At 43.9% G+C, this 21,731-nt stretch overlaps 2 protein-coding genes across 2 annotated transcripts in view; one reads left to right on the top strand and one right to left on the bottom strand.

The window, feature by feature from the left end:
• Window positions 1–15,862, bottom strand: part of XKRX (XK related X-linked) — a 47,460-nt gene extending 31,598 nt beyond the window's left edge. The window contains exon 1 of the mRNA XM_063432228.1: window positions 15,385–15,862. Coding sequence (XP_063288298.1) covers window positions 15,385–15,704 — 320 coding nt within the window. The 5' untranslated portion in view covers window positions 15,705–15,862. The remainder of the gene's footprint in view (window positions 1–15,384) is intronic.
• A 1,233-nt stretch (window positions 15,863–17,095) lies between these two features.
• ARL13A (ADP ribosylation factor like GTPase 13A) overlaps window positions 17,096–21,731 on the top strand; it is a 70,350-nt gene continuing 65,714 nt past the window's right edge. Inside the window, exon 1 of the mRNA XM_063431022.1 lies at window positions 17,096–17,177. The gene's annotated coding sequence lies outside the window, so the exon portion shown is untranslated. The remainder of the gene's footprint in view (window positions 17,178–21,731) is intronic.

Genomic DNA, 21,731 nt, shown 5'->3' with positions numbered 1-21,731 from the left:
TTATTAATGGGTTAAGCCTTCCCCCAAATCCCCTAGTGGCTGTCTCACTGACAGCCGCTAGAGGCGCTTGCGTGATTCTCACTGTGAAAATCACAGTGAGAGCACGCAAGCGTCCATAGGAAAGCATTGTAAATGCTTTCCTATGCGACCGGCTGAATGCGCGTGCAGCTCTTGCCGCGCGTGCGCATTCAGCTGATGGGGCGGAGAGGAGGAGGAGAGCTCCCCGCCCAGCGCTGGAAAAAGGTAAGTTTTACCCCTTTTCCAGAGCCGGGCGGGAGGGGGACCCTGAGGGTGGGGGCACCCTAAGGCACTATTACGCCAGGAAAACGAGTATGTTTTCCTGGCACTAGAGTGGTCCTTTAATGCATTTATTGTCCTTTCGAAAATTCACTGAGTGCTCTCATCATCATTATTTACCCTTATATATCCAGCGCAGAGTAGCACCTTGGTGTAAGTTTTTTCTATTACTTTAAGGGCAGAGTGCCAGACTTTTTGATATAGATAGATAATATATATATCATATCACACACACACACACACACACACACACACACACCACGAAATCACCACTAGCCATTGACGAGTGAAGTGAATGTGCCATAAATTCTTTAGGCTGGTAGTGGCAAACAACTGTTTGGCCTTTCTAGTAGCACAGGTCTTAACATTTTGAGTCCTGATTTTATTTATACACGTATACAGAGCTTAAATTTTTACATTCTACACCCCTGAATCAAGCGATAAAAGGGGCTCGCCATTGCAAGCCTGGGCTAAATGTTCACTCACCAATCACTAGTGAATGTAAATATTGAGCAAAGGATACACACAAAAGCAACAAAAACACTATATTGCGGGGGTGGATCACGGGCAAACTTATCCTTTTGTTTTAGTGGTTTAGCAGCCTCTGAACAAAATACACTTGGTTAACTTAACTATCAACATGTTTAAGGATTGTTCAACGAAATGGAATGTGTAGCTTTTCCAGGTCTTACTATAAAAGGCTTTAAAATGTATTGTAGGGTGTGTAGTGGACTGGGTCCTATAACAGAGTACGCTCCAGTTTCCTGGAGGGGGCTGATGGCTCACCTCCTGCCCAGTGATTATGGTCCCAGAAAGATGGGACCCTTTAAGTACAATGGCTGGGATTCATGGGATGTTGAATGGCACTACTGGCCCTTTAAGAACCATCTGGGGACATACTGTGGAGTTACTGGGTGGCCACCATTTCATGTATCAGAGGCACATGGTGAGAACAATGGATGAAGCACATGGTGAGAACAATGTATGGCGGCCATTTTAACTCACACACACTGTTTGGACTTTTCTACACGGTGCCATCTCGCCGGTATTTGGTGCACAAAGACATCGTGCAGTAGTTTTAAACTATACAACAGGGGACACATTATACAGTAATTATTTTTTATATAACCTGTATATGTTCTGCATTAAACTGTATCTTCCAAACTACTGAATGGATCTGGGTGAAGTTTGGATATGTGGTTCACCCAGATCCCCCGGTTCGGAGGATATACTTTATATAGGGTTATTGCATGTTTTGGGGTCCCTGTGATATGTTTTATAAAACTGTATTTCTCGGTCTGTGATAATGATATTACCCATTGTGTTCAGTAATCATATCACAGGCAGAGGGGAGGATTTTGTGTGGGAGTGTCTGTGTGCATTGTACGTATTGATTGGTTGTTCTGTAAAACCCTGTGGGCGGTATTAGCTTTGTGGATTGTGAATAAAAGAGGCTGTATGTGCCAGTACAGTCAGTTCTACGTCTGATACTGTGTGTCGTCCAGTGATTGGGAAAGGTGATGGTGATGTAGAATTATTAAAAATCTTTATTGAACTTGTATTGAATTATTGTACTAACTCCATTTTAACTGCATACTGTGAATCCTCCATTTTGTCCTCCTAACCTGACTTCTTCAATCCTCCATTTTGTCCTCATAACCTAACTTGTTCATTTTAAAACTACATTACATGACAGAATTTCCCAGCACATCTAATACAATAGACAAAGACTGTATTCTCTATAAAGACATGATTAACTCAGGAACTGCTGACTTTACTGACTTTCCCCTAACTTGCAACATAGTATAATTTGAAGGCCACGAGAACACAGTAGTAATGAAATGTTCTATTCATAAGAGACCTTGCACCTGGACATGAGGCCTGATATCACTGACTGTGTAAAATGACGCTCAAGCCCCCCTTTCCACCGAGTAAACCTCATGCTGGGAAAGATGGCGCCTGAGCCTTCTGTCCACACCCTTGCCCAGAACAATACCACCTCCCGGTGGGAGGACACCTAGCTGGTCACTCAAACCCCTGAGCCAATTAATAATATTGGTGGGTGGACACGAAGTTAGTCACATAATGTTTAATCCAATCAATGATGTTTATTTGTTATTATCTGATATTCAATGATGATGTCATTTTGCTTTTAAAAAGATCTGCACAACTGTTTTCCAACCAGATTGTATTAAATTTTCTGAAGTGCTTTTAACCTGAACTCCATGTGTCAGTGTGAGCTTACTTCTGCGTATACGCAATTTAATCATCTCAGATTTGGACAGGAACAGATAGACATTTAAACATACTTGTTTATTTCTAAATTAATCTACATCAATTTGGCGCCCAACGTGGGGCATCGGGCTATGTCTGGCCGGTGAGCCGTCCTAAGGAAGATGCTGTTGGACGGGGGAATCCTGGGGGTAGGAAGGGAGACTGATCACCTCCAAGTACACGGTAGAGACTTCTGCAGAGCCACCGGTATGTTCCAGCCCCTTTGATTGACCCGTCCACGTGTCTGTGACTGCTTCCCGGGAGGACATCAAAGACAGGTAATATCTTGCCCGGTGTCTCGTTACTCATTTGTTTACCTGCATTTTAGTCTATCTGTTGCCTGGGTGTGTTTGAATTGTTTGCCTGTTTCCCCATTTTGAGATAAAGGGGGGGTGGACCTGCAGGGGATTTGCCTGGGGTTCTGTCTTGCTTGTTTTCCCCTTTTTGGGATAAAGGGGGGGTGGACCTGAGGGGATTTGCCTGGGTCTTCAGTGTGTCTGTCTATCTGTTTGTATTTTACCCCTTTTGGGATAAAGGGGGGTGGACCTGTGGATTCGTTCCTGGGGGTCTTCTGTTGCCTGTTTTACCTCTTTTAGGAACCACGGTGCTGTGGTTGTAAGGAAAAAGGGGGGTTGACCTGTGGATGTGTTCCTGGGGGTCTTCTGTTGCCTGTTTACTTCTTTTAGGAGCCTCGTGGCTGTGGCTGTAAGGAAAAAGAAGTTTGTGGAACTGTGGGATCTGTGTAGAATCATAGTTTCCTGTGATCCAATTTTGTGTCACTTTGATAGCCTAGCTAGCTTCACTGTGCGCGTTCGGACTATCCAGCTCTAGTTGAGTTGGGGACGTCCTGACCCGGACCATCCAGCTCTAGTTGAGTTGGGGACGTCCTGACCCGGACCCTTCGGCTCTAGTTGAGCTGAAGGTCCACTGATTATTTAATTGTGGTAGGAGACTTAGCCTTGTGGCAGGGGACTTTGTTTCCTGGGGGAATTCAGGCAGGCATTGCTTGTTTTTCGCATCACGTGGTAGTGAGACTTATAAAGTGGGTTTTATAGGGGCACTACGGGAGTGAGGATAGACGTGGCCACATTCTTGTGGACTGCAGAGTAGAGGGAGGCTGACGGAACTCGGACCGGTGTCAGTTGTTTTCCGTGGCCGCTGGTAGTGAGACTTATGAAAGTCGTTCTCCGAGCGGGGACACTACGAGGTTGAGGGAGGTGACTTTGGAGTAAGCACACGAGTAAAGGAAAGGAATTATTGTTGATTTTATTTGAACTGTAATGCATGCACTGTATTTCAATTGTATTGTTGTCTTGTCTGTTTAATTAGGAGTCTCATGAACTCCTGTGTCTGTCTCTAAGGATTTTTCCTTGCCTTTTCCCTTTTCTATACTTCCTATATTATTATTCTATCCTCTCCTATTTCTATTGTGAGAGAAGTGATTGGTCACACACTTCTCACCTCCAATTAGTGACTAGTCTACGTTTTGGGAAGACGCACTGGGGGGGGACCCACCCCTCTCGAGTGTCAGTCCACCATTGTAGACACTGTTTAAAACCTTTTCCCCCTATATCTGGGACGCCTGTATAGGAGGGGAATGGAACAGGGTTAGAAAAGCCCAATAAGGGCTGGCTAGCGCGTGTGATCTAGTTGAAGATAGAGATTGCTAAAGTGTGTAAAATTGCTGTGCCTTCATGTGGTAGATAACTAACAGAGAAGAAAGCAAGCTTACTGGTACAGAGTAACAATGCTATTCAGCAGGAAGGTAGGGTTGAGGAAGAACTAGATCACAAAGGGTTAAGAATGTATGTATATTATAATAATTGTTTTTGTATTTTGTGTTAGCCATTACCCTGGTAGAGGGTGGGGGTTTTGTATTGAGTTTCACTGAAGAGTATTAAATGTTGTGTTTTTGTGTCTCTTTGCTTGCAATAATTGTAACGTAACTGTCCTTCCAGCGCTGACATGGTTAAAAAAACTTCATGCTGGCTCTCTCCTTGCCTTCTGTGAGACGCGAGGGGGGAGAGGGAGGGGTGACATTCCTGGTTTTTCAGTTCTGCGTTCAGTAAAATTATTCAGAAACTAATAAGATTTAGCAATGGAACAAAGTATTTTCTCCAAGACTGTTGTATAAGATAAGGAGTCAGGGATGTAGCTCAATGTTTATTACGAAGTTTAGGAAAGTGAATCTGATGCAGGAATAGAGAATTATTTGGACGAGTTAAAAATGTAAAGGCAAGTGTGATTTGTTGCATTGCTATGCAATGTGGATAGAGGGAATATGCAAAGTTGTTAAGCTAGATTGTGAAGAGGAAAAGTGATTAATGGCTGTAGGTATATTGTTTGCATTCCGTGAGTTTATTTATTTATTTTATTTATTTATTTATTTTCCGCCCGTGTATTGTGTCATGCTCATCCTATCTTAAAGACATGCTGTCTTCCTTAATTCCCATATATTATGAACAAAAAGGTTACGGTTACTAGAATTATCCTACTATTAGTTTCCCTATATCAGGAAAGTGTCTGTGACAAGTAATGGTTAATATGTAGATAGAATATATATGTCTATCGTTTCACGTATAAGTAACAAGTGTGTTTTAGCTTTGTGTACAAAGATTGATAACATGCTGAAAGAAGGGTTATCTTAAAGAACATTTACTAAAAGAAAGTTCTAATAAACCAAGATTTCTTGAACAAATGAATAAGCCAAGTTTAAAGACTGACTAACATAATTTTTGTTGTAAGCCCAGATATTTTATTATTGCATATGCGTAGGAATTGAGACTTTGGGCATTATAGTATATTAATTCTAGATCTGTTACTAGCAGCAAGTGCTTAGCCTTATGCCTATCCCACGCATGCTTAAAACACTTCTACTGAGTTAACCTCTACCACTCCAGTTGGAAGGCTATTCCATGCATCCACTACCCTCTCAGTAATGTAATACTTCCTGATATTATTTTTAAACCTTGGTCCCTCTATTTTTGAGACTATGTCCTCTTGTTATGGTAGTTTTCCTTCTTTTAAATATAGTCTCCACTTTTACTGTGTTGTTTCCCTTTATGTATTTAAAAATGCTTTTATCATATTTCCCCTGTCTCGTCTTTTCACCAAGCTATACCTGTCAAGATCCTTTAACCTTTCCTGGTGAATTTTACCCTGCAATCCATGAACCAGTTTAGTAGCCCTTCTTTGAACTCTCTCTAAGGTATCCATATCCTTCTGAAGATATGGTCTCCAGTACTGTATCCAGTACTCTGCACTTCCCTCTTCCTACTGCTAATACCTCTCCCTATGCAACCAAGCATTCTGCTAGCATTCCCTGCTGCTCTATTACATTGTACATTGTCATTAACAGCCAGAAACTGGAGTACAAGAAGTGTGAATTAATGTATAGCCATTTATAAGCTTAACAAAATCTCCATTATCTTTTCCATTTATTTTGCAGAAGGCAATGTTATTTGTCTATTTTGTATGTTTTAAAAATACATTATCAGTAAAGAGTAGAATAAATTTTATCCCATTTACGAGACATAAAATTGTGATAATGTATATTTGTGATATAAGTAGAAATTACATTTTGAGATGTTAGATATAAATTATTAAATTAAGAACGAGAGTCAGGGATAGCGTCTGTCTCCGCGGGCACAAGACCCCGTGTGGAGAAGTGGTGGGCAAGCCATCATGGGCCACCCATGGGAGTGAAACGTTCGAGGCTTGTGGAGACGAGATGAGCATGTTAGCCTTTTATTATTTTTCTCTAGGGAAAGCTTAGGGCCAGTTAAAAGTTGTTGTACATGGGCTATTTGCAGCCTCCATTGCATTTCTACCTAGTCTTGATTTCTGATGTCTCCTCCATTGCTACATCACCTGTCTGCTCCCTTACCTGCCCACCCCCGCTTATTCCTCCCACCGATCCCTCCCCTTCATCTGCAGTCCCCCACTTTCCCCTACTGCCCCTCCCTCTACTCCACCTTCTCCTCCTCCTTCTTCCTGCTCTTACTCCTCCCTCCTCTTCCTACTCCTCCCTCTACTCCACCTTCTCCTCTCTCCTCCTACTTCTCCTCTTCTCCTCCTCCTACTCCTCCCTCTACTCCACCTTCTCCTCTCTCCTCCTACTTCTCCTCTACTCCTCCTCCTACTCCTCCCTCTACTCCACCTTCTCCTCTCTCCTCCTACTTCTCCTCTACTCCTCCTCCTACTCCTCCCTCTACTCCACTTTCTCCTTCCACTCCACCTTCTCCTCTCTCCTCCTACTTCTCCTCTATTCCTCCTCCTCCTCCTCCTACTCCTTCCTCTTCTCCTTCTCCTACTCCACCTTCTTCCCTCTCACTCTATCCACTACTCATTCTTCCATCTCCCCACCACCATATCTATATCCCTTATATGCTTCCTCCCTTCTTATTCCTTACCAATTTCCTCCACCCATAGACAACTCTGCCTCTACCTGACGACATTATATTTTTGAAGAGATGTTGCTCTGGCCACTCTTCCGCCACTTCCCAGGGGGGAATACCACACTAACGAAAAATTATTCAGACATGAAAGAATTGTTTTGGGCACTCTCAAGGAAATAGTGCGGCCCTGACCCAGATTCCCATGGAAGTAAGGGAGGTGGCTGTCCCTCATGTTTTTTCTTCACTAAGTCCCCAGAAATCTCATGAAAGGAACTTGACTCATTAGAACAAAACATGAACATTCAATTTACAAATCTCTACAGAGGGGGGTCAGCAAGAGAACAGTGAATAGAAAGACAAAGTAGCTTTACCAGATCCTGACTCCACTCTGTTTGCGGATAAAGAGGAAAGGTACCATACTGGATTTGCTGTTGCTACAGAAGATCAGGTACGTCAAGCACCTTCACTTTCCTCACTCACATCTGCTCAAGACGCTGAATTGACAGCCTTCTCAGTGGCATACAAAATGCCTGAAGGAAGACATGCCAATATCTACACTGACTCAAGACATGCCCTGGGTGCAGCACATTATTTTGGATCAATCTGGAAGATAAGAAGCACCACTCAGCTGACTAAAAGCTGCCAACCAAGCCACAAGTGCACCAAGGGAAGTGGACAGAATGGTGTCCGCTAAAGAAACTTCCATACTCACCATGTAGATCCTACCTACAGATCTCAAGCTTCTGAAAGAATGACAAGCAGCTACTGACCCTGAAGAAATACAAAGCTGGAAAAACAGAAAGGGGCAACCCTTGAAGACGGGCTGTACTCCAACGCTCTTAAGCTCTGTTTACCCAAAAACATGTACTGGGCAGTGAGCCCATGGAACTTTATACCTATCCAAGACCCTCATGAACTCTTTGATCTCTAAAATACCCCTAAGCACCTAGCTAACTCTCAATATCCCTTTCAAGAATCCAGATGACAAAGAGCTACTGGGTCAAATATGCACTAGTTATCATAGACATTTTGTCAGGATGGCCAGAAGCCTAGCCGGTCATCAATGTGACAACCAAGACCATATACCTAATAGTGCATTGTGAAAGTTGCAGAGATCACTCAGTGGATTCATTGTTCCAGATTCAAGACTCTCTCTGCAACATGAGAAGTGACATTTGTTGATTTTGACACACTTTTGACTCTAAAGAAAAAAATGACTTGTTAAATAAAAAGATACCAGCAAGTAGGTGTTTGATGGCCATAATAATGCCTGACCACCTGCCATCGATGGAAAGCCGAGGACCCCAAAAGGAGACCTCGTGAAGCTGAAGGGATCCAAATGCCAAGCTTCCTCAGGATTATTTGCCCATCCTGAGTTTGTGGTGATATTAATATTGACTAAATGATCCGAGTCCACCTACGCTGATGTAGCGTGGGACAGGTTTAATACTACACCCTAGCCAAGGTTATTATGTCAATACACATAATACATGACAAGGTACTCTTGACACACCACATTCATGCTTCAGAACATAAAAAGGAGCACCCCTCTAAAGGGAAAGTTTGATTGATATATATATATATATATATTGATGCCATAGGTGTGCCAAGGGGGGTACCAGATGATTTTGCAGTAAAAGGAAAGTTTGAGTCCATTTTCCCAACCGTCACTGCTAATAATAATAATAATATTTTGATTTGCATTTATTATACCTATTGCAACCAACAACGTTTACCTGTCACCATGACTACTTGTGCCTATATTCCAGATAACACAAGTCCATATGGTAATGTAAGCTTGTCTATTTATGATGTCCCTCTGAAGAACTAAGAAGACTTTAAGAACCGTTACTTCATAGGGTTTCTGTGCCTTGGGTTAACACGTCTTCCTGATACTAACTTAATAAAGTTTTTATCTCTTAGAATATTAACATTTCATAGGGGGGACTGATGTAGAATTATTAAAAATCTTTATTGAACTTGTATTGAATTATTGTACTAACTCCATTTTAACTGCATACTGTGAATCCTCCATTTTGTCCTCCTAACCTGACTTCTTCAATCCTCCATTTTGTCCTCATAACCTAACTTGTTCATTTTAAAACTACATTACATGACAGAATTTCCCAGCACATCTAATACAATAGACAAAGACTGTATTCTCTATAAAGACATGATTAACTCAGGAACTGCTGACTTTACTGACTTTCCCCTAACTTGCAACATAGTATAATTTGAAGGCCACGAGAACACAGTAGTAATGAAATGTTCTATTCATAAGAGACCTTGCACCTGGACATGAGGCCTGATATCACTGACTGTGTAAAATGACGCTCAAGCCCCCCTTTCCACCGAGTAAACCTCATGCTGGGAAAGATGGCGCCTGAGCCTTCTGTCCACACCCTTGCCCAGAACAATACCACCTCCCGGTGGGAGGACACCTAGCTGGTCACTCAAACCCCTGAGCCAATTAATAATATTGGTGGGTGGACACGAAGTTAGTCACATAATGTTTAATCCAATCAATGATGTTTATTTGTTATTATCTGATATTCAATGATGATGTCATTTTGCTTTTAAAAAGATCTGCACAACTGTTTTCCAACCAGATTGTATTAAATTTTCTGAAGTGCTTTTAACCTGAACTCCATGTGTCAGTGTGAGCTTACTTCTGCGTATACGCAATTTAATCATCTCAGATTTGGACAGGAACAGATAGACATTTAAACATACTTGTTTATTTCTAAATTAATCTACATCAATGGGATACTATGGGACTTTATTGCTGATTGTGCTGGATATTCTCTTGGATTTATTACTTTTTCCTGCATCCTCTGGATATATTGGTGGAGTTAGGCTGAGAGAAATCAGCTCTCCGCTACAGGGTGTCCATAGTGTTTATGAAAGAAGACCCCCTGGACCAATCAGGGAAGGGATTTCTGATTGTAGGGCTATGCCTGTAAATCAGTCTGCCACATAACATTTGAACAGACCTTAGTTTCAATATTTACAAATAAAGTTGTAGGTTATAAAAACAGCGTCAAGATATAAGTTTGCCAGCTTTCTAGCAAGGAGAACTTGTCATTCACCGTTTCCAGCCCGCCCTGCTGGAATTAGTTTTTAGATTACATTTTTTTCTCCTGTTTTTTCTCCTTTGTCACAGTTGTGGAGAATCCTGGCCAGGTTTAAATAGATGCCAGTCTTTGGGAGGGCACTGGGGAGACAAGTCCTGTGATGATGGACACAGAACTAGGATCTCATACTTAACTGTAGTGGGTTCGATAAGAATACCCTGATGCCGCTCCCAAAGTATAGTGACAAATCATTTAGCAACAGTTTGCCACTTACCTGGGTTAAGCAAGGCATCGAGTCTCCAGGGAGAGCTGTTGACCCCACCACTCATTCATTGAGTGAGAGTGTCTGAAATATGCATAGATTGACATTAGCCAACCAGATTACACCTATGGGCAGTGTTTCATACAAAAAAAAAAAAAAAAAAGCTGCACATACAGACTCCAACCACCATGACCACTTTAAAACAGAAGTGGTAATGGTGGTTGGGGTACCCCCTTTTATTATGGTGGGTAATACCTGCTGTCTTTTCAACAGCTACAGATTATTGTATTTGTTCTGGTGAGCATAATCATTCTCTTCAGGCTTTTGCAGTATACACAGTTTTTTCAGAGAAAATGCAGTGTTTACATTAGAGCCTAGCGATAACTCCACTGGCCACTCCTCAGATGGCTGCTAGAGGTGCTTCCTGGGGCAGTGCTGCACAGTGTGACTGCCATACAGTGTCTCCAGCCTCTTTATGGAAAAGCATTGTGATTGGCGCACATAAGCACTTTGGATTATATCAGCCAAGTAGGCAGAGGCAGCGGCCTTAAATACAAGTAAGATTTTATTATACTTAGGGAGGCAAGGGGGTAGGAGATAGGTTATGGTTTTAATACTATCGGGTCCTGACCCTATAGTGTTCCTTTAATGTTCCGTGCTGGTTGCTTTTGTTAATAAAGCTGTGGTCAATGCCTGAAGCTCATTTGTCAGTCTTATTTGGTCATAGAAATTCAGACAAAAAAAAAAAAAACAGTATGTTTCCTTACTTTGATTTAAGCTTCTCACACCAATGTTCAGGCCTCATACACTTCTGCTCTACACCCAATGAAAGTTATGCAAGAATTGTGAAGAATCCTATAGTCTTAAGCTTGTTTGAGCAGGGTCCTCTTCAACCTATCGTTCCTGTAAGTTTTCTTGTAATTGAACTATTTATAGTTAAATCCCCCCTCTTATAATATTTCAAAGAGCTACGGATTCTGTTGGTGCTATATAAATGCCAATAATGAAAAACAATAATAAGGGAACACCTTAGGTTTGCAATTCACTTACAGCAAGGCCAAAACACAATAATTACTCTTAGGGTAGGGGTGGTAACTGTTTGAAACATTCCAGGCAGGTTTCCCCTTGTCTGATCACCTCAGGGAGTGACAGTTTGACCTACCCCACCCTCCCTCTACTTTGTTTGCCTTTTTGAGCTTAGATCTTATAGTGTTGTGTATTCTTAATGGTGATCACAGCTTAGGTTTTAGGACAATACTAGCTCTTGCAAGGTTGTAAGGAAAGAAGGTAAAAATGATAAAACTGCTAATGTTCTATTGAAGACATGAGCCTTACTGAGATTGGCAGGGGAAACACATTGCAAAGGGAGCAATATGATTGGCCTACATCTGAATTCAAAACAGGCCTGCTGGTTAATTTGATTTAATAAAGGTGTGACGGTTAGGCTCATTCCTTGGACACTAGATAACCTGTAGATATAGAAGTTGTTCATTCTAAGGTATTTGGTGCAACCAATGTTAGCAATGCAAGGACATACAGCAACATATGTTAGTGAGCATACCTGTCACTACAACTTAAATAAAGCATAACCAGCATTCACGGTTGACAGCTGCAATGATGTCTTTAAAGACTAGTGTATCAATCACTTTGAACAGCAAGCAACATATTATGAAACAGTTTAGGTTTGCCTACCTTACTTATGTTGAGACAGATGGACAAAACCTATATATAGCTTACAGTTATTACATCAGTGAGAATAAACCAAACGAACATTGTAAGTCTGGGAAGCAATGCATAGCCTTTAAATACAGTAATCCTCCTGTGTAGTACATTTTTGTGAATAACAGTGCTTTCATTATGAGAACCTGCAAGTCAGATAAACTAAAAAGGTTCATTTACTTCACTCCAAACTGCAGCAAACTGAAAAACATTGAAAGGAACACTATAGTCACCGAAACAACTTTAGCTTAAAGGACCACTATAGTGCCAGGAAAACACTCGTTTTCCTGGCACTATAGTGCCCTGAGGGTGCCCCCACCCTCAGGGTCCCCCTCCCGCCCGGCTCTGGAAAGGGGAAAAGGGGTAAAACGTACCTTTTTCCAGCGCTGGGCGGGGAGCTCTCTGCCTCCGATCCTCCTCCGTTCCGCCCCATCGGCTGAATGCGCACGCTCAGCAAGAGCTGCGCGCGCATTCAGCCGGTCACATAGGAAAGCATTATGAATGCTTTCCTATGGACGCTTGCATGCTCTCACTGTGATTTTCACAGTGAGAATCACGCAAGCGCCTCTAGCGGCTGTCAATGAGACAGCCACTAGAGGATTTGGGGGAAGGCTTAACCCATTTATAAACATGGCATTTTCTCTGAAACTGCTATGTTTATAAAAAAATGGGTTAACCCTAGATGGACCTGGCACCCAGACCACTTCATTAAGCTGAAGTGGTCTGGGTGCCTAGAGTGGTCCTTTAATGAAGCAGTTTTAGTGTATATATAGATCATGCCTCTCAGGTTGTACTGTTCAATTCACTACCATTTAGGAGTTAAATCACTGTGTTTCTGTTAATGCAGCCCTTGTCACACCGCCCCTGGCTATGAATGACACAAAGCCTGCATTATTGGGGAAAAAAAAACAAAAAAAAAAAACTGGTTTCACATTTAAATCAGATGTACTTTACCTTTACAATTGTATTTCTTGCTCTGTAAATTGAACTTTAAAGGGACTCTCCAGCCAAGCCTCTTTACTCACCTGGTTCCAGCGCCGGGAGCCTCGTGAAGCCGCACCCCCTATTTTGTCAAAATGACGAAATAGGCGGGCAAGAGCAGGGAGCAATCAGACGCTTCCATTTGGAAGCGTCATTGCTCCCTTGTACGCATGCGCGGCTTCGCCACACATGCGCACATCAGGGGTGTATCCTGGTTTTGTGCTGCCCTAGGCAGGACAAAACTCAGGCGCCCCCCTCACCCCCACCCCCACCCCCCCCCCCCGCCACCCCCACCCAACCCTTCCCCCGCCTTCTAAATACACACACACTGACAGATACGCATCCATTAGCTAACTGTTAGCTAATGGATGCGTATCTGTCAGTGTGTGTGTGTGAGTGTATGAGTGTGTCTGTTAGTGAGTGTGAGTGTGTCTGTTAGTGAGTGTGTCTGTTAGTGAGTGTGTGAGTGTGTCTGTTAGCTGCTAACAGACACACTCACACACTCACTAACAGACACACTCACACACACTGACATACACACACTAACAGACACACACAGTCAGACACACACACACTCTAACAGACACACTCTCACACACACACACTCTAACAGACAAACAGACACACTCACACTCACTAACAGACACACTCACACACACTAACAGACACACTCACACACTAACAGACACACTCACACACTAACAGACACACAGTCAGACACACACACACACACACACACACTAACAGACACACTCACACACTAACAGACACACACAGTCAGACACACACACACACACACACACTAACAGACACACTCACTCACATTAACTCATTTTTTTTTTTTTTAATTTACCCCCCCAGCCTCCTTACCTTTGGGAATGCTGGGGGGGGTTCTCCCTCTCCCTGGGGTCTAGTGGGGCTGCCGGTCGGGCTGCTGGGCTGGTTGCTGGCGAGGGAGCACTTCCTCTGAGCTGTCTGCTCAGCTCCCTCGCGCGCCGCAGAGTGAGGCTGGGAGGCGGAGCCGGAATGTGACGTCATATTCCGGCTCCCAGCCTCACTGTGCGGCGCGCGAGGGAGCTGAGCAGACAGCTCAGAGGAAGTGCTCCCTCGCCAGCCGCCCGCCCGCCCAGCAGCCACCAGCCCAGGGTGTCTGTTAGCCGCAAGGCTAACAAGGCATTTGCCCTGGGCGTTTGGGGGCGGCTTTTTTTGCCGCCCCCTGGAAAATGCCGCCCAAGGCAAATGCCTTGTTTGCCTCGCGGCAAATACACCCCTGGCGCACATACTTCAGAGGGCGGCATTCATGAATCCTGAGCGCACTACCGCTCAGCTCGTGGTCTTTGCCCACCCCCCTCCTCTGCTGACAGGCTGGAGAGAGAAGGCGCGCACACAGTGCCTTCTCTCTCCTGCACACGTCAGACGTATTTTAATACGTCCGACGTGTACAGGGCCTTTTTAGGGCCCTGCATGATAGGAAGTCCCTCTGGTGGCCGTCTGAGTGACAGCCACTGGAGGTATTCCTATCAATCAATGTAAACACTGTATTTTCTCTGAAAATACAGTGTTTACATTAGATTGCCTGCAGGGAGCTATAGATCATACCTGAACAACTACATTAAGCTGTAGTTGTTCAAGTGACTATAGTGTCCCTTTAATCACATACATGAGGCTCTTGCCGGGTCTAGCAAGCTATTAACATAGCAGGGTATAAGAACATCTAAATTAAACAGAACTTGCAATAAAGGATAAACTTTAGATGTCTCTTTACAGGAAGTGTTTAGGAAGGCTGTGCAAGTCACATGCAGGGAGGTGTGACTAGGGTTCATAAACAAAGGGATTTCATTCCTAAATGGCAGTGAGGCTGGAGGGGCATGCTCTATACACCAAAACTGTATCATTGAGCTAAAGTTGTTTCCGTGACTAGAGTGTCCCTTTAAATTTAGGCAAAACTAGCTAATCTTGGAAAATTCTTTAACAAAGCTACACTCCCAGGTTGGCGATTGTAGAATAAATGTAGTCATATTTGTGTTCCATAGTTGTCAAGTTTAGTATCTAAACCCCTGAATGATATTCATAAATCCGGATAGCACTCCCAGGACTACTCCCCCTCCCCAATATAACTTTTATTGCTCAAAAATAAAATCAACGTTTGCCAAACTCATCAGGACAGAGCTTGTGTAATAAAACATTCATGTTATTACACAAGCTATATCCTCATTAATGTTTGATTGGCAAAACTGAAACATTGATTTTTTTTTTTACATTTTTGAGCAATAAAAGATTCTAAGAAAAATTGAAAAGAAAACAAAAAGTCCTGAGAGTGTGATAGTGAGGACTTTTTGCCAATAAACATAATATTTAGATTTAGTGTCACTCACTATACCTGATCAGAGGTCCAAGTTGAAGCAGATGCATTAAGAGAATAAGGGGGCGATCCCTCCCAAGGTCTCGGTGGATGAATGTTAGTGTCAGCTGCACCATGACAGAAGGGACCAACATGAAGACGATAGTCAGGGACATCCATACTGCATCTTCTGTATAGCTGTACCCTGCAGCTACTACTGCCGCAGCCACATTTTCTGCACAGAACAGGAAGGTGGAAGTTAGGATACTGATAGGTGGATGGGTATGAGATCTAACAGCAGTGTAGTTCCCATTCTGCTCCTCTTTCGGATTCCGAGGACTCTCACACACTGTGTCCATTCTACCAAAATGAAAGTGTTTCTGGAACACAGAGAGTAAGCTTGAGAGGGTACTCCAAAATAATGAGTCTATGAGAGGACAGAAGAGTCATAGGGGACTTTCTTTGTCTGTTGTTTTTTTTTTAAAGAACTTAAACTCTAAGCAATTTCTTTCACTGATCCCAGCAGCCAACTCCCAGGAGATATGACCATGTTAGGAGAATATAGAATGGTGTTCTATATTGATCTTGATGTTCACAAAGTAATTGTCCAGTTTGTTAAAGTTGTGTCCACACACATAATGTCACAAGGCAAAGGGGGGATGTGAACCTCCTAAGCAGAGAGATGTTCCAGGCTGTTGGTAAAAGATAAAAATGTCAGTAAATCTTTCTCAATACACACTGTCCCCTCCCTGTAAGTACACAGTACAGAAATGCAACTCTCTCCTCTGCAGAAGGCAGTCTCCAGATTCTGTTTAGTGTCTGTCTGTGTGTTAATGCTTCCTTCACTACGTGTCTCTCATAACATGTGTCCATCCCCACTGATTTCCCACAGCAGGTGTGTGCATCTGCACTGCTGGGTCCTAGAGCCCTCCGAATTGTAAACTTTTAGAAATTCCATTTACTTTTTTTTTTTTGGATGTGCTTTTAAAAGCGTTTAATTAAGAATCCCTTGTTTAAACAGGACTGCTGTTCAACGACTAACAAGCATTGTGCGGCAAGTAAGCAAACAATACAGATTATACAGGTCTTATTGAGCAAATTTATCAATTATACAGTCAGAACTGGAATATTAAACAGATCCACAAACTAATAAACACCAACAATATTTTTTGAAGAAAAAGAGACTTCCCAAGAATCCTAGTGTTTAACCATGATATCAAGCAGTTGGGTAAAATTAGAATAAATCTACTGGCATCACTATAGAGTCATTTACACGTCACCCAAACCAAGCTTTGAAATGAAGCCAGCGTTTGTCTAGCCGCTGTAACTCTCTACCCCATATGTAAGAGAACATGGAGTAAGCAGGCTGTGCTGTGTCTGTCTCTAATAAGTTTAGAACACACAGAATGATACATGTTGCAAGAACCGTCTCACCTTATTACCGGTGTTTGTACCTCCCATTCCATTTTGCGAGTTCCTTTCTCTGGTATTCCTCCTGTTCAATCTCCCTTTTCTTCCCAGAGGTTAGTGTGTAGACTGTGACCCATTCCTGAGTAACCATTGCCTAATATAGCCACACACACAGCCCAGCAAGCCAGCTAGAGCTAACCCTTTGATGGTCTCCCTGTCTAGCCTCTCCCACTCCTTTCAGAAACCAGGAAAGGAAGGCAGGGCAGGTACTGAACCTGTACATAGCAAACGTATTAACCCCTTCCTGAGTCCTGACATAGGGTTTGGCAAATCCCATGATATCATGACCAGGGATTATAATGTACCATCTCTGTCATCAAGGGGTGAATGCAGCTTCTGTAAATTTTAATTAGGAACAAAAGGTATGTAAGTGCCAACACAACTTGCCTCCAGCTTTTATCTATTCACCTGTTTATATACCCCACCTACATTCCTCCCTGTGTATTGTTTTTTTTTATTTTGCTTCCTTTTTTTTTTTTTTTCGGATTGCTTATGCAATAGTCGTTAACCTCATACAAATTAAAGTGTGATTACTTTTGTTAGGCATCAGTACCCCTATAAATACTGCTTTTTGCAATGAAAAATATTTGTAAAAATTACCTACGAGTGCGCAGCCAGTTGTTTCTTTATCATAGTCTGACTCTGCAACACTGTCAGCTAACAGCTTGTGGTTTACAACTTTAACTTTATTTCAGTAAGTTTCTTACTTCCGTTCCCATAATCATACTGCAATCATGTGTGGTGAATGTGGGGGATGACTACAAGGCCAAAAGTTTAGAAAGTGCTCTGTATAAAATAGCTGTGTTTATCCCGGTGAATATAAAAGAGGACTGTAAAATTTTCAATCCTTTTTTTTGCCAAGTAGCCAGTATGGAACTCTTCTGGTCTGCTTTCTAGTTTACACGCGTCTATATAAATAATATGGCGCAAAAACTAACAATACATTAAACAAAGTTCAATATGGTTTGCAGCAACCCGCTTTCAGATCTTGGTAATAAGATTCAAACAGTAAAACAAGAAAAGTGCTGGTGCGCAGCATTTATAAGAACACCCTTAGTGACACTATGTAGCAAAATTGCACTCTGGGTGTTTATATACCAAATAGTGAGATGATATTAACCCATAATATAACACGTATGTACATACTTGCAATTCCGTATGTATACACTGGTGCTATCTGCAAATAGGAGACAAAATGAAACACAGAAAGCACTCCTAGTGCAATCAGGGCCAGATTAAGAGCCCAGTGGGCCTGGTGCTGATAATTATGATGGGCCTAATTACAAAATCTTATTGACCAAAAACACTAAAACAGTCCTACCTCCTAAGCATCATGTATCTGATGGAGATGATGCTGTAGGGAAACTCATAGGATGCAACTATGAGAAAACACATACCCTTTGCTAATCTCATGCTTTCATCTTTCAAGTAAACCCATACCCCCTAACAGCAGTGTCCAGTAAAGCAGGAAGTCTATGGATGCGGTAAAAGGGTGGGCTACTGACACAAATCACATAACCAGAACGGCCGAAAGGGCGAACATACACAAAAAGGGGGAATGTCTGTGTCCCTATGTCTTCCAGTCCCTTAGTGTTTGTGTCCTCATGTCTCCCAGTGTCCCCATGTCACTAGGGGACATTGAGAGACATTGGGACACTGGGAGACATGGGGACACAGATACTAGGGAACACTGTGAGACCTGGGAAATCTGAGACTCTTGGGGACACTGGGTGACAGACACGAGGGGACACGGGGAGACATGGGGCACTGAGACACTGTGATATATAGGGGACCCTGGAGACTTGATAAAAACCTGGGTACAGGTCAAAATGTTGCAGTGTCCAATAAACCTGCTTAAAGCTATCACAGTGAGTGCCTGAGATTTTTTTCTTTTATACTAGGGGACACAGACACTATGGGCACAGAGACACTGGGTGTCCAATAAACCTGCCTAAATCTATCACAGTGAGTGCCTGAGATTTTTTCTTTTATACTAGGGGACACTGAGACACTAGGAAACATGGGGACACAGAGACATTGGGAGACTAGGGGACTTTGGGAGTCTAGGGAACACTGAGACATTAGGGACACTGGCACACTACAGACACTGAGAGACACCAGGGACACATGGGGATACTGAGATACTAGGGACACTGGCTGGGAGACATGGGGACATGTCGCCCAGTGTCCCCTAGTGTTTGTATCCCCATGTCTCCCAGTGTCCCTTAGAGTCTGTGTCCTCATGTCTTCCAGTGTCCTGATGTCACTAGGACACTAGGGTCACTTAGAGACATGGGGACACTGGGAGACATGGGGCCACTGAGCCACTAGGGACAGTGGCTGGGAGACATGGGGCCACAGACTAGGGGCCACTGGGAGACATGGGGCCACTGTGTCCCTAGTGTCTCAGGGTCATGGGCATCCGAATGGGGGGGGGTAAAGGGGGGTACTTGCCCCCCCCCCCCCACGATTTTTCAGCTTGTGCTGCTATTTTTCGTTTTAGTGTGAGAATACAGTGCAATACCAGCACTGGCCAGTAGGTGGCGCTGTGAATGGAGAAAGGCAGGAAGCTACAGCTTATCCCTGCCTCTCTCTCATGACTGAAACTGCAGGGGAGCAGCACAGAGGCAGCCTACAGAGCAGGAAGGTGAGGGATGGGGGTGGGGGAGACCGCATAGAGGAAGGTAAAGTAGAAGGAGCAGAAAGGTTCTGCAAGGGGCAGGAGGGGTCAGCAAGGAATAGAAAAGGGCAGCAAGAAGTAGGAAGGGGTCGAAAGGTTTTCAAGGAGCAGGAGGGTAAAGTAGAAGGAGCAGCAAGAAGCAGGAGGGGTCAGCAAGGAGTAGAAAGGGGCAGCAGGAAGATCTGCAAGGAGCAGGAGGGGACACCAAGAAGTAGGAAGGGTCTGCAAGGAGCAAAAGGGGTCAGCAAGGAGTAGGAAGAGGCAGCAAGGAGCAGGAAGGGGCAGCAAGGAGCAGGAAGGGTCTGCAAGGTGCAGGAAGGGTCTGCAAGGAGCAGGAAGGGTCTGCAAGGAGCAGGAAGGGTCTGCAAGGAGCAGGAAGGGGCAGCATGGCGTAGGAAGGGGCAGCATGGAGTAGGAAGGGGCAGCAAGGAGCAGGCGGGGTCAGCAAGGAGTAGAAAGGGTCTGCAAGGAGTAGAAAGGGTCAGCAAGGAGTAGTAAGGGTCTGCTAGGAGTAGGAAGGGGCAGCAAGGATAAAGAAGGGGCAGCAAGGATAAAGAAGGGGCAGAAAGGAGTAGGAAGGGTCTGCAAAAAGCAGGAAGAGTCTGCAAAAAGCAGGAAGAGTCTGCAAGGAGCAGGAAGGGTCTGCAAGGAGCAGGAAGGGTCTGCAAGGAGCAGGAAGGGTCTGCAAGGAGCAGGAAGGGTCTGCAAGGAGCAGGAAGGGTCTGCAAGGAGCAGGAAGGGTCTGCAAGGAGCAGGAAGGGTCTGCAAGGAGCAGGAAGGGGCAGCAAGGAGCAGGAAGGGGCAGCAAGGAGCAGGAAGAATCAGAAGGAACAGAAAGGACCAGCAAGGGGCTGCAAGAAGCTGGAAGGGGCAGAAAGAAGCAGGAAGGGCAGTAAGAAGCAGGAAGGGCAGTAAGAAGCAGGAAGGGCAGTAAGAAGCAGGAAGGGTCTGCAAGAAGCAGGAAGGGCCATCAAGGAGCAGGAAGGGCCATCAAGGAGCAGGAAGGGCCATCAAGGAGCAGAAAGGGATCAGAAAGAGAAAGGAGCAGAAGGGCGCAAAATAAGCAGAAAGTAGCAGAAAGGTAAAGGAGCAGAAGGAGCCTCAGAAGACACTTCTGAGTGTCAGGAAACACAGAGGGCCGCTGGGTAGGGGTGCCGCTGATTGGCTAGATGGGTCAGCTAGCACTCTAAGCCAATCAGTAGCTCCCCATTCATAAAAACGTAAAACATTTTTATGAATCGGGAACTAGTGATTGGCTTAGAGTGTCAGCTGACCACTCTAGACAATCAACGGCACCCATGCCCAACGTCAATCTGCACTTCCTGACACTCTGTTTCAGAAGTCGAATACCACTGAGCGACCTGGAGATCTGGAGCTGAAGGAAGTCTTTGGGGGTAAACCATTTGAGAGCGGTTTCACCCCTTCAAAGAAAGAGCACCCAGGGGCCTCCTTGCATGCCAGCATTTTCATTTAGATAAAGTTGTTATGGTGACCAGAATGTTCCTGTAATTTGATGAAAGGAACACTATAGTGTCAGGAATACAAACATATATTCCTGACACCATAGTTGTGAAAACGCTATTCATCCTTGCTTTATGTGAAAATGACTATGCTCCTTCCCTTTCATGACCTGTCAAAAAGGGGCCAAGCATGGATGTCATTACAATTATGCCCCCCCACGGAAAAATTCCTGCGGACGTCCATGCTCAGGGTCCCCATGTTCCCCAGTGTCCCAATGTCTCAGCGTCCCCATGTCTCGGAGCTGCTGTCTGGACTCTCTGTGCAGAGCTGCTCCCCCGTGGATCAGTGAGTAGAGAGAGGCACGGAGGGAGATGCCGTAACTTCTTATCACTGCCTCTCTCCACACAAACAGCGACCCCTACTGGCCGGCGCTGGTATTGCAGAATAATCTATGTTTATACTGAGACAGACATTTGTATTGCCGATATTACTGCAATACCGGCACCGGCTAAGCAGCCTCAAATACCTGAGAAATACTTCTGAGAAATACCTGGCAACCCTAAGAAATACATGAGAAATACCTGGCAACCCTAAGAGTAGTGTGTAAAAAAAAAAAATTTTTTTTTTTTTTTTAAACCAATGGGCCTATTCCATGGGAGAAAAGCAGTAGTATACCAGCTAAAATTAATTAATCTGCCAAATTGAAGGGGTTCCTGGTGAACCTCACAGACACCCAAAGTGATAAACCAGAGAAAAAAAGTGGAAAACACCTTCA

Source organism: Pelobates fuscus, chromosome 9 (assembly GCF_036172605.1).
Source record: "Pelobates fuscus isolate aPelFus1 chromosome 9, aPelFus1.pri, whole genome shotgun sequence".
In the NCBI taxonomy this organism is placed as follows: Eukaryota; Metazoa; Chordata; class Amphibia; order Anura; family Pelobatidae; genus Pelobates; species Pelobates fuscus.
The sequence above is the reverse complement of the archived record's forward strand: the minus strand, read 5'-3'. Positions and strand labels throughout refer to the sequence as shown.